The sequence below is a fragment of the Heterodontus francisci genome, chromosome 11 (assembly GCF_036365525.1).
Source record: "Heterodontus francisci isolate sHetFra1 chromosome 11, sHetFra1.hap1, whole genome shotgun sequence".
Classification (NCBI taxonomy): Eukaryota; Metazoa; Chordata; class Chondrichthyes; order Heterodontiformes; family Heterodontidae; genus Heterodontus; species Heterodontus francisci.
Genome location: NC_090381.1, coordinates 35,012,720 through 35,025,218, shown reverse-complemented (window position 1 = coordinate 35,025,218; position 12,499 = coordinate 35,012,720). Strand labels below are relative to the sequence as shown.

The following is a 12,499-nucleotide window of genomic DNA, read 5'->3' as shown; positions in this document are numbered from 1 at the left end:
GGGGCCTGGGAGGGAGTGTTTTGGGACCCGTACCCATTGGGACAGATTGCCACTGTAAGGGGACAGAGGGTGCACACCGAAGGTTAATCTGCCCCCGGACCTGACCCAGGTCCAAGCGCAAGATGCGGTTCTGATGACAATGATCATGAAAATGGGAGAGGGGGAGCCAATCGAGGGTCCTTTTGGAGCAGCCGATGCAGTGGTTAAGGAAGGGATGCTGTTTAAAGGAGAAAGGTGGATCGTGCACGTGCAATACAGTGAGGAATTCATACAGCTAGCCCTCGGGGGACCGGGTGCTGGACATCCAGCAGGGCCGGAGACGACCTGGAGGAGAGTAGAGGAGGCAGGTTGGTGGCCTTATCTCAGGGAAGAAGTAAGGGAATACTGCGATAGCTGCTTGGTGTGTGCTGCTAATAACCTGGAGCCCTGCTGCAAGAAAGCCCCACTGGGACACGTTAGAAGTGTAGAAGGGCCCTGGCGATCAATACAGATAGACTTCATAGGGCCACTGTCCACCACTAAATCCGGCAACAAATACTGCTTGGTGCTGGTAGATGTTTTTTCCAAATGGGTGGAAGCCTTCCCATTTAGAACAGCGACGGCATTGGTCACCGCTAGGATCCTGGTAAAGGACGTGTTCTCCCGATGGAGACTGCCTTAGATAGTGGAGTCAGATCAGGGGAGCCATTTCACAGGATGCATTATGCAGGCCACCCTGAAGCTCTTAGCGATACAGGGGAAATGGCATGTAGCCCACAACCCTCAGTCGTCAGGTATAGTAGAGAGGATGAACCGGACTCTAAAGGAGAGGCTCAGGAAAGAGATAGGAGAGCACCAAAAGAAGTGGGACGAAGTCCTGCTTCTAATCCTAATGAACATCAGGGCCAGCCTCTCTAAAAGCACAAGGCACTCTCCACACGAACTGATGACCTGGAGGGTGATGTGGACCCGACTCATGTATTGGTGCCAGTCCTGACCGAAACCCAGACTTGAGAGATCAACCAGGATAGGTTTGTAAAGGATCTTTATGAGACCCTGAGGGAAATACATTTGGAGGCAGTGAATAATATGGGGAGCCAGCATCAGAAGAACAAACTGCTGCTGGAGCCACAGAGTACAGGGGACCAGGTCATGGTGAGGAATTATGCCCGGGTAGGGGCATTCAAACTGCTGTATATGAGGCCGTACAGTATCATGGACAAGGCAAGCACCATGGTATACGCTGTGCGGTTCCCGAAATGGACAAAATGGTTCCATATTAACAAATGTAAACTCTATGACCCTGAGGAAAGGAAGGTAAAACAAATCAGGGCCAAAGGTACAATCATGAGCCTGATGAATGTGAGTCCTTCCCTCATGTTTTGGGATGATGACAAGGACCCAGACCGCAGGGTGGTAAGGAGAAGCAGTCGGACACCCCGACCCAGGGTGCCCTAGACGCCTCCCTACACACCAACCCCGAGTCACAAGAGACCCCACCCAGATAGATAGGAAGGGTGAATGAGGTAATTGGGGCACCCCATGTAAATTTGTACATAACTAAAGTCTGACCTGTGGAGGGAGGACCCCTCACAGAGTAGTACTATTTGACTTTTTTTTTTCTTCTCTGTAGAAGCAAAGGACACAAGATGGGACGTACCCTGTGGCTGAGCGTGATGACAATACTGGTGGGAGCCGGACAGATGGACCGGTGCGACACCAAGATGTCTTTCACCCAGACGTGTATAGGGGGAGCTGGACCCATCATAACACATGAGGGCAAGACAAGGGACACAGATGGGGCAACCATATATTCCCATGAGGGAAAGCGGCCGGGTTGGTTTGGGTCAAATTCGACCAAATACTCCAATTCCACCAGATACCAGTTCGGTGAGGTATCAGTGCCCTGCCCAAGATTAAATATTACAGCCAGCAAGGTACGGTGAAAGAGGGAAGGCAAGTGTGCCTGGAGTGCCAGGGGAGCATCTCAATGGGATGGTGGGTGGTAGTTACGAAAGACGGATCAGACTAAGGGTGATGTATTCAGGGACCGGGAAAGATTGGGAAACGACTTGTTTAGACGGGTTACTGGGACAAAGTGGGGAGCAAAATTGTGTTGAGACAAATGGTGGAAGGAGGAGCAAGGGATTTGTGTGTGTGTGTGTGGGGATCAGAACATAAATGCCGGAAGGGGGCAGTCGTTGCTTTCAAATGCCAATGGCAGGATTCTGGATCCGGACCAGATTGGATTCAGAGTCTAGACTCTTGTGTGGTCCCAGATTCCCCAAACACCAGCTTAGCTACAGAACTGATAGCACTTGGAAAACAGCACCTACCCAGGGCCCCAAAGGCCCAGGTTATAGAAGTCAAGTGTCCTCTAACAACACCTGAACCCAGAAACAGGTTGGTGCTAATTCCAACAGGGAAGGTGTTGTACCATGACATGCACTATGAGATAGCATCTGTCGTCCTCAATTTGATGGAGGTACAACTGTCCCGGTGGTGTCCAGCAGAGATGGAGAAGCCATATGAGAAATAGTCAAAGGAGATGTTCTGACAATTCTATAAACTAAATTACGGGGACAAAAATCAGGACGATTTGTATGAATTGGGCAGTAACAGGCACACTGGTTCAGGAGGAGGGAAGAGGGAGTTAATCAATGACGCAGCCACAGTGTTTAATACAGGGACATCACTGATCAATAGTTTAGAAAGTGCCCAACTTCAACTGCAGGTCAACACCTTGCGGGATCAGTTAAAGAAAATACTAGGGGGAGGTAATGAGATTGAAGGACAGGAGTTACAAGAAAACCAAGTCATGACAATCCGCCTGGAAGAAATAATAGCTGAGCTGGAAAGTCATGCTCAGACTATAAACAAACTAATAAAAGAGGACCGGAATGCGTCAGAGTGGGCAGCCCAGAACGATGCGTGCGTTATGTACGATGCTAAGTGAGGAGCGCGGTAATTTGGAGGATTTGAAACAGAGTCGCGTACAATCATGGGTCGATAACAGACAATTAAGGGCCATGAGCACCCACGACAACCTCATGAACCTGTGCCAGCTGCAGTTGGCCTCTGAGGCGTACCCAGTCCCAATTGACTGTGACCAGTATAACCAAACTATAATGGGGATAATTCTCAGGATGCCAGTGATGGACCAGCGACAATGGCTGGCGCCAGCATACCAGGTGGAGAATGTTGGGGTCATCCAAAATGGGGTACATGTGCGGCATCAAAAGGCCCCTCCATATGTGGTTAAATGGGAAAGCGCCATGTCTGGCATGGACCTAAAGGGGTGTCAGGAAAGGAGTGCGCATGTGGTGTTGTGCCCATGCCATCTGAATGAGTTTGACCGACCGGTGTGCGGGTTTGCATCAGAAGGTGCACACCCCATCAACTGCACTATGGAGGTGATGGTTCAGGACCATGTTCCACCTCAGGTGGCAAACGAGGGCAATGGGACATACTGTGTTACCATCAGCGTGAGCCAGTTTAGGCTAAACAATGACACCTGGTTCCCCATTCAGGAGCCGACCTTCTGTTTTAAGCACCCGATGGAGGTTCAGATTTCACAAGAAAGAATAATCCCCATCTGGGATCATATCTCGGTGAAGCTCACCGTAGGCAGTGCCCTCCCAAACCACCAAGAACACATAGCCCACTTTGGATATGATATTCCATTCCTGCCCGAGAATCTCACGAAATTGGTGAAGGAGGTGGAACTGTCTCAAAAGCACTATTACATTCTTGAGCAGAGGAACAGAGACATGGGGGATGATTTCAGGGAAATAGCCTCCCCACCTCGGTGGGATATTAGTTTCAATATTGAAATTCCCTCCTGGATTTGAGTTGCTTCGTACGTGTTGGTGATTGTACAAATGATTATAACATTGTATGTATTAAGAATGTTGTGTAAACTGAAACAAAAAACCAAAAGGCAAAACATGGGGAAATGGTTAAGAGGGGGTTTGATAATGGATTCTAATGTACGGATAGTGATTTAACTGAGGCTCACAATTCCTGTAACGTGACGGAAGATTTCATCGGAGGTAATATCTCTAGTATTCGAGATATTAAAGGGGGGAGATGTGGCATCGGAATTCCTTCCCCCCCCCCTCCCAGCTGGACTTTAAAATTGGACTTTATAAAATATGGGGAAAAACCCCAACCCCCATGGACACTAGTACAGTAAATAAAAGCCAAACCTCAACACAAAACATACAGAGGCAGGCTGCATTCCAAGGGGTCAATTTCAAACATTCCAACCTCACAACAGAACTGATACTGTTAAAGGACTGGAGTTTGGGACATTATCATAAGAGTGGCATAGGATAACTCCCATCATGTAACCCAATTAAGTAATTGGGGAGGCCACTGTTACAACTAACCAGCCCCAGACCACAGTATTCTCTCCTGTCAAGACAGGAGAGAAACCTTTGCATGTATATCAGCTCTGGAGCCTGGAATACCTCAGCCTTGGTGAAGTTCATTGTCCTCGGTCATGGAAATAACATCTGCACTGAGTGGATCTGTCTGGACCAGGCAGGTAACAGACGAAATGGATTATAAGGTGCTAGTGCTGACCATCCAGCAGGATGGCTTCAGGAGATGTGTTTATGATATTTTGATAAGGATCATCATAAAAAGGACAAGATTGAAGGGCTTGGCACTGCAGTCAAGGAGGAGGATCAAGAATGGTCAACCTGGCTTGTGGTCCTACAAATTCTCACAGTAAGGATCAATCGCATGGAGGATTGTAAGTTATCAGCCAAATCCAAGGGGTATTTGGAGCTGAGAGTTTAAAGCAATTTTAAGTGTAACAACTAAATCCTGAGAGGGTTTGTGTTTTGAATTGAGTGAGTTTGGGGCAGAAACGTGGGGTTTTGCCTGTGGTTTCTTTGAAAAAGGAATTTGAACAATGGAATCCAATGAAACATGGTCCTGATAACATGTTACTGCTGTGCTTTGCTTTGGGTCAACTCCAATAAGGTACAAACAGTGGGTTACATCATAGATGTGGACATGAGTCCGGCAGTCCATAAGTGAGTGAGATATGAGCTGTGTGAAAAGATGGGGGGTGAGTGGTGAAAAGGGAATAATGTGAAAGCATCAGGCAGATGGGGAATTGGATCTGCGATTAATAACAAACATGGTGGAAATTTTCTTCTGCACATGATATGTAATAAAATCATGAAGCCTTTCATGAAGAACAAATTCATGATTTTATTACACATGCCGCACAAAGCAGTTACCCACGTGACTGTTGAACCAACCATACATCAGTTCTTATTGGAGATCAGTTGTAAAGTTGCAGTAAAGCTGACTTCTCCATTACTGCACTGACAGCCTACACTAGTCAGGGACTAATTGATAGGTTCTGGCCATGTGATTAGATTAGATTAGAATAGATTAGAGATACAGCACTGAAACAGGCCCTTCGGCCCACCGAGTCTGTGCCGAACATCAACCACCCATTTATACTAATCCTACACTAATCCCATATTCCTACCAAACATCCCCACCTGTCCCTATATTTCCCTACCACCTACCTATACTAGTGACAATTTATAATGGCCAATTTACCTATCAACCTGCAAGTCTTTTGGCTTGTGGGAGGAAACCGGAGCACCCGGAGAAAACCCACGCAGACACAGGGAGAACTTACAAACTCCACACAGGCAGTACCCGGAATCGAACCCAGGTCCCTGGAGCTGTGAGGCTGCGGTGCTAACCACTGCGCCACGATATGTTGTTTCATTGTAGGTGAAATGTTTTGTTTAACTAATACACTTCTTATGCATCACTCATGGGAAATCTAAGGTTTGGATTACGAATGCCAGATTCAGCTTCTAACCTCTTCCCTTGAAGGTCACTGCTCAGTTACTCCTATAGGTTCTGAGGTCATTTTGAGGTCAATTATTATTGTTTGTTGGAAATTCCTCTTGATTGGCAGCTACTTGACTTCACATTTCAGGGAGAAGGCAAATTATCTCAAGATCATAGAAGACTGCAAGAAAGAGCCGTCTTTGTTTCTCATTTTCTACATTTTTTAAAGACTGGGCTAACTTATAAATTTTTTTAAGCTTTTGTGCAATGTGATTTGGTATGCATTTCCCAAAAGGGTGGTTGGAAGATGATTTAACAGTAACTTTCAAAAGAGAATTGGATGTATACTTGAAAAGGATAAATTTACAGGGTAATGGGGAAAGAGCAGGGGAGTGGGACTAATTTAATAGTTTTTTCAAAGAGTTGACACACAGATGACGGGATGAATGGCCTCCTTATGTGTGGTATCATTTTATGATTAAGATTTGCAACGTTTGGACTTTGATAGAAACCCTGAAACCTCTATATAGATAAATATAAGTATGGTTGAATATTGGATCTTGGTTACAAATGTTGAACATAGGATTTGAATGCATTATTCAAATTGTTTAAGAAATCAGTTTGGTTCTGACTAAAGCTGGACGTGCATGATCAGTGACCAATGACCAATGAAATAAAATTCAAGGTGACCAGAAGGCCATGTTTCACTACATTATCCATTCTTAAGCAACTACAAGCTCGTTTTGGTTATGTTGGTTAAAGTCAAAGGGCAATAGGTTGATCACCTTATCATTATTGAAACAGGTCTCGGCTGTGAGTGGACATCCAGGACATAGCCCTACGTAAAATGCTGGGAGTCACATCCCCCCCTTTCTGCAGCAGAAGACGAGCCTGCGACATCCGTGGGGTCTCGAGAAGTTTGGTAGCTGGTGGGGGTTTTGGATGCTGGGGAGAAGGTTCGTGCAGACATGTGGTGGACTGAGACAGAGATGAAGTCACATTCAGCAGCTGCTGGAGATCTTGTTCAAGAAACGGGGGGATAGAAAAGAGTGAGTGGAAGAAAGGAAGGAAAAAAGAGACAGAACACACAAATAAAGTTACAGTCATGCTCGGCAACATTTTTTTTTTGAAAAGTGCATGAATTAAGAAAGGATGAAAGAATGGTAAAGGAGTATCCACTAGAATTTAAAAAAAATAAACTACATAAGTATCATATAAAAGCAGACATATTAATCATACACCACATACATCCTGAATGAAAATGGTGCCCCTTTACAGGGAAAATAACACACCATCTCTAAAGTAGGTGCATTTGGTGCACTTACCTGAAAGTTAAGGTGTGAATACAAAATACACCATCTGCAACCAAACTGCTATAGTGGAGTATACATTCAGCCCAATTAGAAATGTAGGATAGCAGCCATGAATAGCCAGATGCAATTACATTACCAGCGTCTCGAGCAACTGAACTGAATTAAATCCATCTGGAGAGTGCTTTATGAGGTTCAATTAGCACAGGAGCTGTCTATACATTTACATTAACAGAAGTTGGGACAAAATAAAGAAAAATGCTGTTTTAAAGTGTGTTTTGATACATGGATTCCATGTTCTATTTCATTATTCACCTGACAGAATTCATTTACCTTGATATAATTTAGGGTAAGTGAAAGCATGAATTTTTTAACCTCTAGTTTTTTTAAATATCATTTACTTTGTTTAAATTGACCACGTGGTGCTGGATCTTTCCCCTGGCAGTAAGTGCTTTGAATAATTTAGATCCAAATAAATGATCAGAAGCAAAAGTCTAACTGCACGACTGTTCTGTTCTGTTGATTGCTGCTGTTGAATTGATATGCTGCAGGTTATAAAGGTTTATATATTTGAAAAGCAGGATAGAACAGGTTATACTATTAGCAAGCTCAGCAAGCTCAAGTGCAATGGAAAATTATGACGGGGGAATCCCTCCTTCCATAAGGACTTGAAAATGAGGGAACTATAATACCTGAAATATTAGGCATATCTCAGTAGCAAAATGGAGGCTAATGTTTGTGGCATTCATCTATCTGCAATAGAAAAAATAGATATGGCTGAGGTGGCTACTTCAGCCATCATACCACAGTTGGAATCGTGACATAAAGGCCACTGATTTTCTCCCACGCTAGTAAGCTAGCAACATACACAATGGTAAAAAAATGTGTAGCACAGCTAACCGGTTTATGGCTCATTTTTAGCAATCCATTAAAAAAAGAGTTCACTGGTTTGGAAAGTTCAGAAGTGTTTTTGACACTAACTGCATGAAATATTTCCCTTAAAGTTGCTTATTTTTAAAATTTATATCTGGAGTTTTGCTAACATTCGGTGATGTCAAGAAAGAAAGACCTCATATTTATATCGCTACTTTCACAACCTCAGGACATCGCAAAGCTCTACAGCCAATGAAATATGTTTTGAAGTGTAGTCACCATTGTAATGTAGGAAATATGGCAGCCAATTTGCAAACAGCAAGATCCCACAAAAAGCAATGAGATTATGGCCAGATACTCGGTTTTAGTGATTCTGGTTTAGTGATAAATATTGGCCAGGACACCAGAAGAACTTTCCTGCCCTTCTTCAAAATAGTGCCATGGGATTGTTTACATCCACCTGAGAGAGCAGATGGGGCCCCAGCTTAACTTTTCCTTCAAAAGATGGAACTTCTGACAGTTCCACTCTCCCTCTGTATGACTTAAACAAATAATCTTCTGAGCCAGCAGCGTGTGCTACCATTGAGCCACATGACAATACTGTATCTTTACTTTTTGGGATAGACTACATAACCAGCTTTTTAATCTACATTCTTCCCCATTTTGCTTCACCAACATTTCCATTGTTTTTGTCTCTCCCTTATGGTCTATCAGTGTCCTTCACCATTCTCCAAGTAGGCACCTAACATGATTTCAGACTTTTGCCAGCACTCTTCTGTTAACCCGCCACAAGAGGGACAAATAGTCCCTAAGTCAATTATCTTCCTTTCTCATTGGGAAGTGTCAAATCACCATGTGGCATCACTTGTAGATCACCTCAAACAGTGCCAAATAATCTTTTGGATTGTCCATAACCACAAAATAAATTTATCTACATGATGAAATTTGTCTTAACAAAATGTTTTTGATCAATTTGTGCTTTTAACAATTTAATTTAGAAAAGTTTTTAACTAAGTATAAACAGCACCATATAGGATATTTATAATGAACAATTTAATTTACATTGAACAACTGAAACTGCAATGCCTGTTTCATGCTTGAATGCTCAGTGATACTTTATTAAATTAGAAAAATTACCTTTAGGCTTCCCAGTTGGATGTGATTTCTTTGCATTCATCATGGCCTGCTTCTTTTGAACTTCTGTGATGGCAAAGCCTTGAAAAACAGCACAATATTACATATGAGCACAATTTTAAGATCAAACATGGCCCATTAGATAATGACAGAGTGAGTTATATTTTTGAATGGTGAGCAAACATTCTGAAATATGCATCCGGATGCTAGTTCTGGAAAAGAAAAATTGACCTATTGTGGATGAAGCAGAAAACTTTGTTAATAACAATATAATTATATTAACTAGGGAGTCTGGATTGGTTGTATTTTACTCCTAGTAAGTGAGTAACAGATTGGAGAAAGTCTGTGGTAGAGTGTGACATCTCCACAAGGGAAGCTGACTGGATAATTGAAGGTAATCATAATGTCTGATGGTTGACCTCAGTAGTGGAAATATTTACATTATGGTATTTTTAGATGATAAGTACTGGTGTAACTACTTTAGAATGGTGCAAGCTGGCAATGCCAAGTTATACTGCTGTTCTCTATGACTCTGTTTATTGGAAAACTGGAGGTCAGTGCATGCTTAAATTCACATGTGCAGAGCAAAGCGTACTGCCTGCTCTTTAGTAAGATACAAACTTAAGAACAGCTTAGTGGATTCCTTAGGATCCTTTTTGTAAAGTGACTTCATACATGTTCCAGTTATATTCAGCCAGTGTGAAGCCTAAGTCGTGTGTGATTATCTCCCTTGAGGTGGTCTACAATATAACCTATGAATCAGGATGTCAATTCTGTGCTAGTATGAATCAAAAAATATTTTGGGGTTGGGTTCATGCCAGGATTGAAGACGTACCACTATAATCCAGCATGGGAATTTATGGTCAATTATCTCAGTTCTGGCCACCAAGATGTTTGCTGTTTCCTCTCCCTATGCTGCAGACGCTTTGCCCCCTTACTTAGTCCATTAAATCCTTGCCTCTCTGACCAAGAGAATCAGGGGCATATCTCTGACCTACAGAATCATGGGATTATCTATGAACTATAGAATCATGGGCCTATCTCTGACCTATAGAATATTGCATATTGTTACTGCAATATGACTGAATAATGTTAGAGGTCTGAGCTAATACCAGTTGTTAATTTGAGCTGCTTCAACATTTGGATCATTTCAAATCTGTGTTAGTTCAACTTCTCATCACTGACAGGTGCAGTAATTGTCAATCCTTTCCATGTTGTCATCGGACCTTAAAGATCAAACAAAATGATTTAAAAAACACTAGATATTTTTCTTAAATCTCAAATGGTATCAAAGTTAATTCTACTTGATCAAAGACTTTTAAAAGAGGCAGAATGCTGAGACTCTGGGCTGATTTATCCTACATCTGCCCAAAAGGCTCAGGCTAGGACTCAACACATTGCCTCAACCACTGCCATCATCCAGGTCTAGTTTCTTTCCCTGGGCCTCATTAACTACGTGAGGTAAATTCCTGGTGGGACGAGGAGGAGAAGGGTGTGATGCTGCTGCAGTCAGACGTGACTGAATTTAAAGGGTCAGCATAGCACCAAAGATGTAGGAAAAACTTTAAATGAGCCACAGTCTAGATTTTGGAACTGGGGGCAGGGAGAGGTGTCCACTACAGGGCCCTCTTACTCCAATAGAGGCATCAGCAGGCCTTTTGCCTCCACCCAGGTTTCCCACTATTTCTACTGCTGTACGAATCCAGCTGGAACATAAAAGCTTTATGGCTAGCTTTAACAGGATCCTAGGATCTGATCTGGGCAACTATTGACTCGTGATATGTAAACATTTAATTTTATATGTATTTGATCGCTGAAATCAGGTTCTAGTGAAGCTTATGTCTAGCATCTGGTCTGGTAGGACATTCCCAATACCCAGGATGGATAAGGTTAAATCTATTCTATCAAGAACTGTGCCTATATCTCAAACCACCTTAATCAATTAAATATTTTGAAAAGTTCACAGCAATGCTGAGGGCCACTTTATGTTGCAATTTAAACAACAGCAACTCCAAGTGAGGGAAGACATGAGTCAGTGTGTCAGGTCCTAATATTTGTGGAACACAATATTGGGTGCCAAGCAGAATCTCATGTCTTTGATGCAGACAGAGTACTGCCAGGCACAATAATAGTGACAAGCTTGCATCCATATGAAGTTGACCCGATAGAATTTATATTCAAGGCAACTGAAGGCAGTCACCTTAACATTGTTTCACCTACCTAATATTTTTACAATCCGGACATTTACCTGTCTCTTTGTCCAGTTGAACCTGTTTTCTTTCATTTTCAAAGGCTTGAAGCCAGCGTTGTTTCACTGAGGACTTCTTTGCACAGAACAGATGGACCTCATTTGTGAACTTGTTTTGAAGTTTGAAAGCATTCTTGACACTAATGTTGAATTCCTTGTCCTTCCCATCTTCTACATCCACCACATCCATGCTGTCTGTATCTATCCTGCTTTTGTAGTACAAGATGTCACGGCGCAGAAGATCCTGTGAAATGTGCCACATGTCAAATTATACAATCCACCAGATTTTGACCCAGTGGGCTTCCACTCTTTTGACCAATACAGCATTAGTGCACTTTATTTTTCTATAGTGACAACAGTGACTTTCATTTTATATAGCACCTTTAACATAGAAATATGTCCCAAGGCACTTCACAGATGCATAATCATAGAAATGTATGTTGAGCTAAATAAGGAGATGTTAGGAGCAGTGGCTGAAAGCTTGGCCAAAGAGTTGGGTTTTAACGAGGGTCTTAAAGGAGAAGAGAGTGGTAGAGAGGAGGAAGGGCTTTGGGATGGAACTCCAGAGCATGGGCCCAGTCAGCTAAAGGCATGGTTAAAAGGTCCTACACAAACAACTAACCAAGTAAAATACAACTGGATGAAGTCTTAACCATGGAATTTCCAAGGTACTTCAGGAATGTAATCAAACAAAAATCAACAGTAAAATAACATCTTGACTACCATGGGTCATGTTATCTTCTCAATGATTACAATATTTAGAGAAAATCTACTTTATACTGTGTGCTATTGTAATACTTTTCAGATGTAAACATGTCATCCACTTCAGCTTTGAGTAAGCAGTGCTAATATGAAGTAAAAGATGAAATGTTGCTCCAAGCAGGAATCCAACTGAGATTTTTAAGAGTCAGTTGTCCATATTCCTGATTAATACTATGATTTGGTCCTTTGCCAGACAGATGGAGAAACCTGGACTGAACAGCAGCCTTGGCTGCTATTATACTCCAGTTTCCCCCAGCTTGTAAATTGGTGTAATGCCTGCTTGATGGAGAATGGGTAAAACTAGAATTGAATCACATATTCATACTGTATCAGATTGGCGGCAGCTATGGAAATGCTTGCGGTT

The 12,499-nt window shown here is 42.7% G+C and overlaps 1 protein-coding gene across 9 annotated transcripts in view; it reads right to left on the bottom strand.

Moving 5' to 3' along the window:
* LOC137375197 (rho guanine nucleotide exchange factor 4-like) overlaps positions 1-12,499 on the bottom strand; it is a 578,050-nt gene that overhangs the window by 33,557 nt on the left and 531,994 nt on the right. For all 9 annotated transcript variants that reach the window (XM_068041983.1, XM_068041984.1, XM_068041986.1 and 6 more), the window contains 2 exons: positions 11,374-11,617; positions 9,129-9,206 (listed from right to left, as the gene is read on the bottom strand). In XM_068041983.1, coding sequence (XP_067898084.1) covers positions 9,129-9,206; positions 11,374-11,617 — 322 coding nt within the window. The remainder of the gene's footprint in view (positions 1-9,128; positions 9,207-11,373; positions 11,618-12,499) is intronic.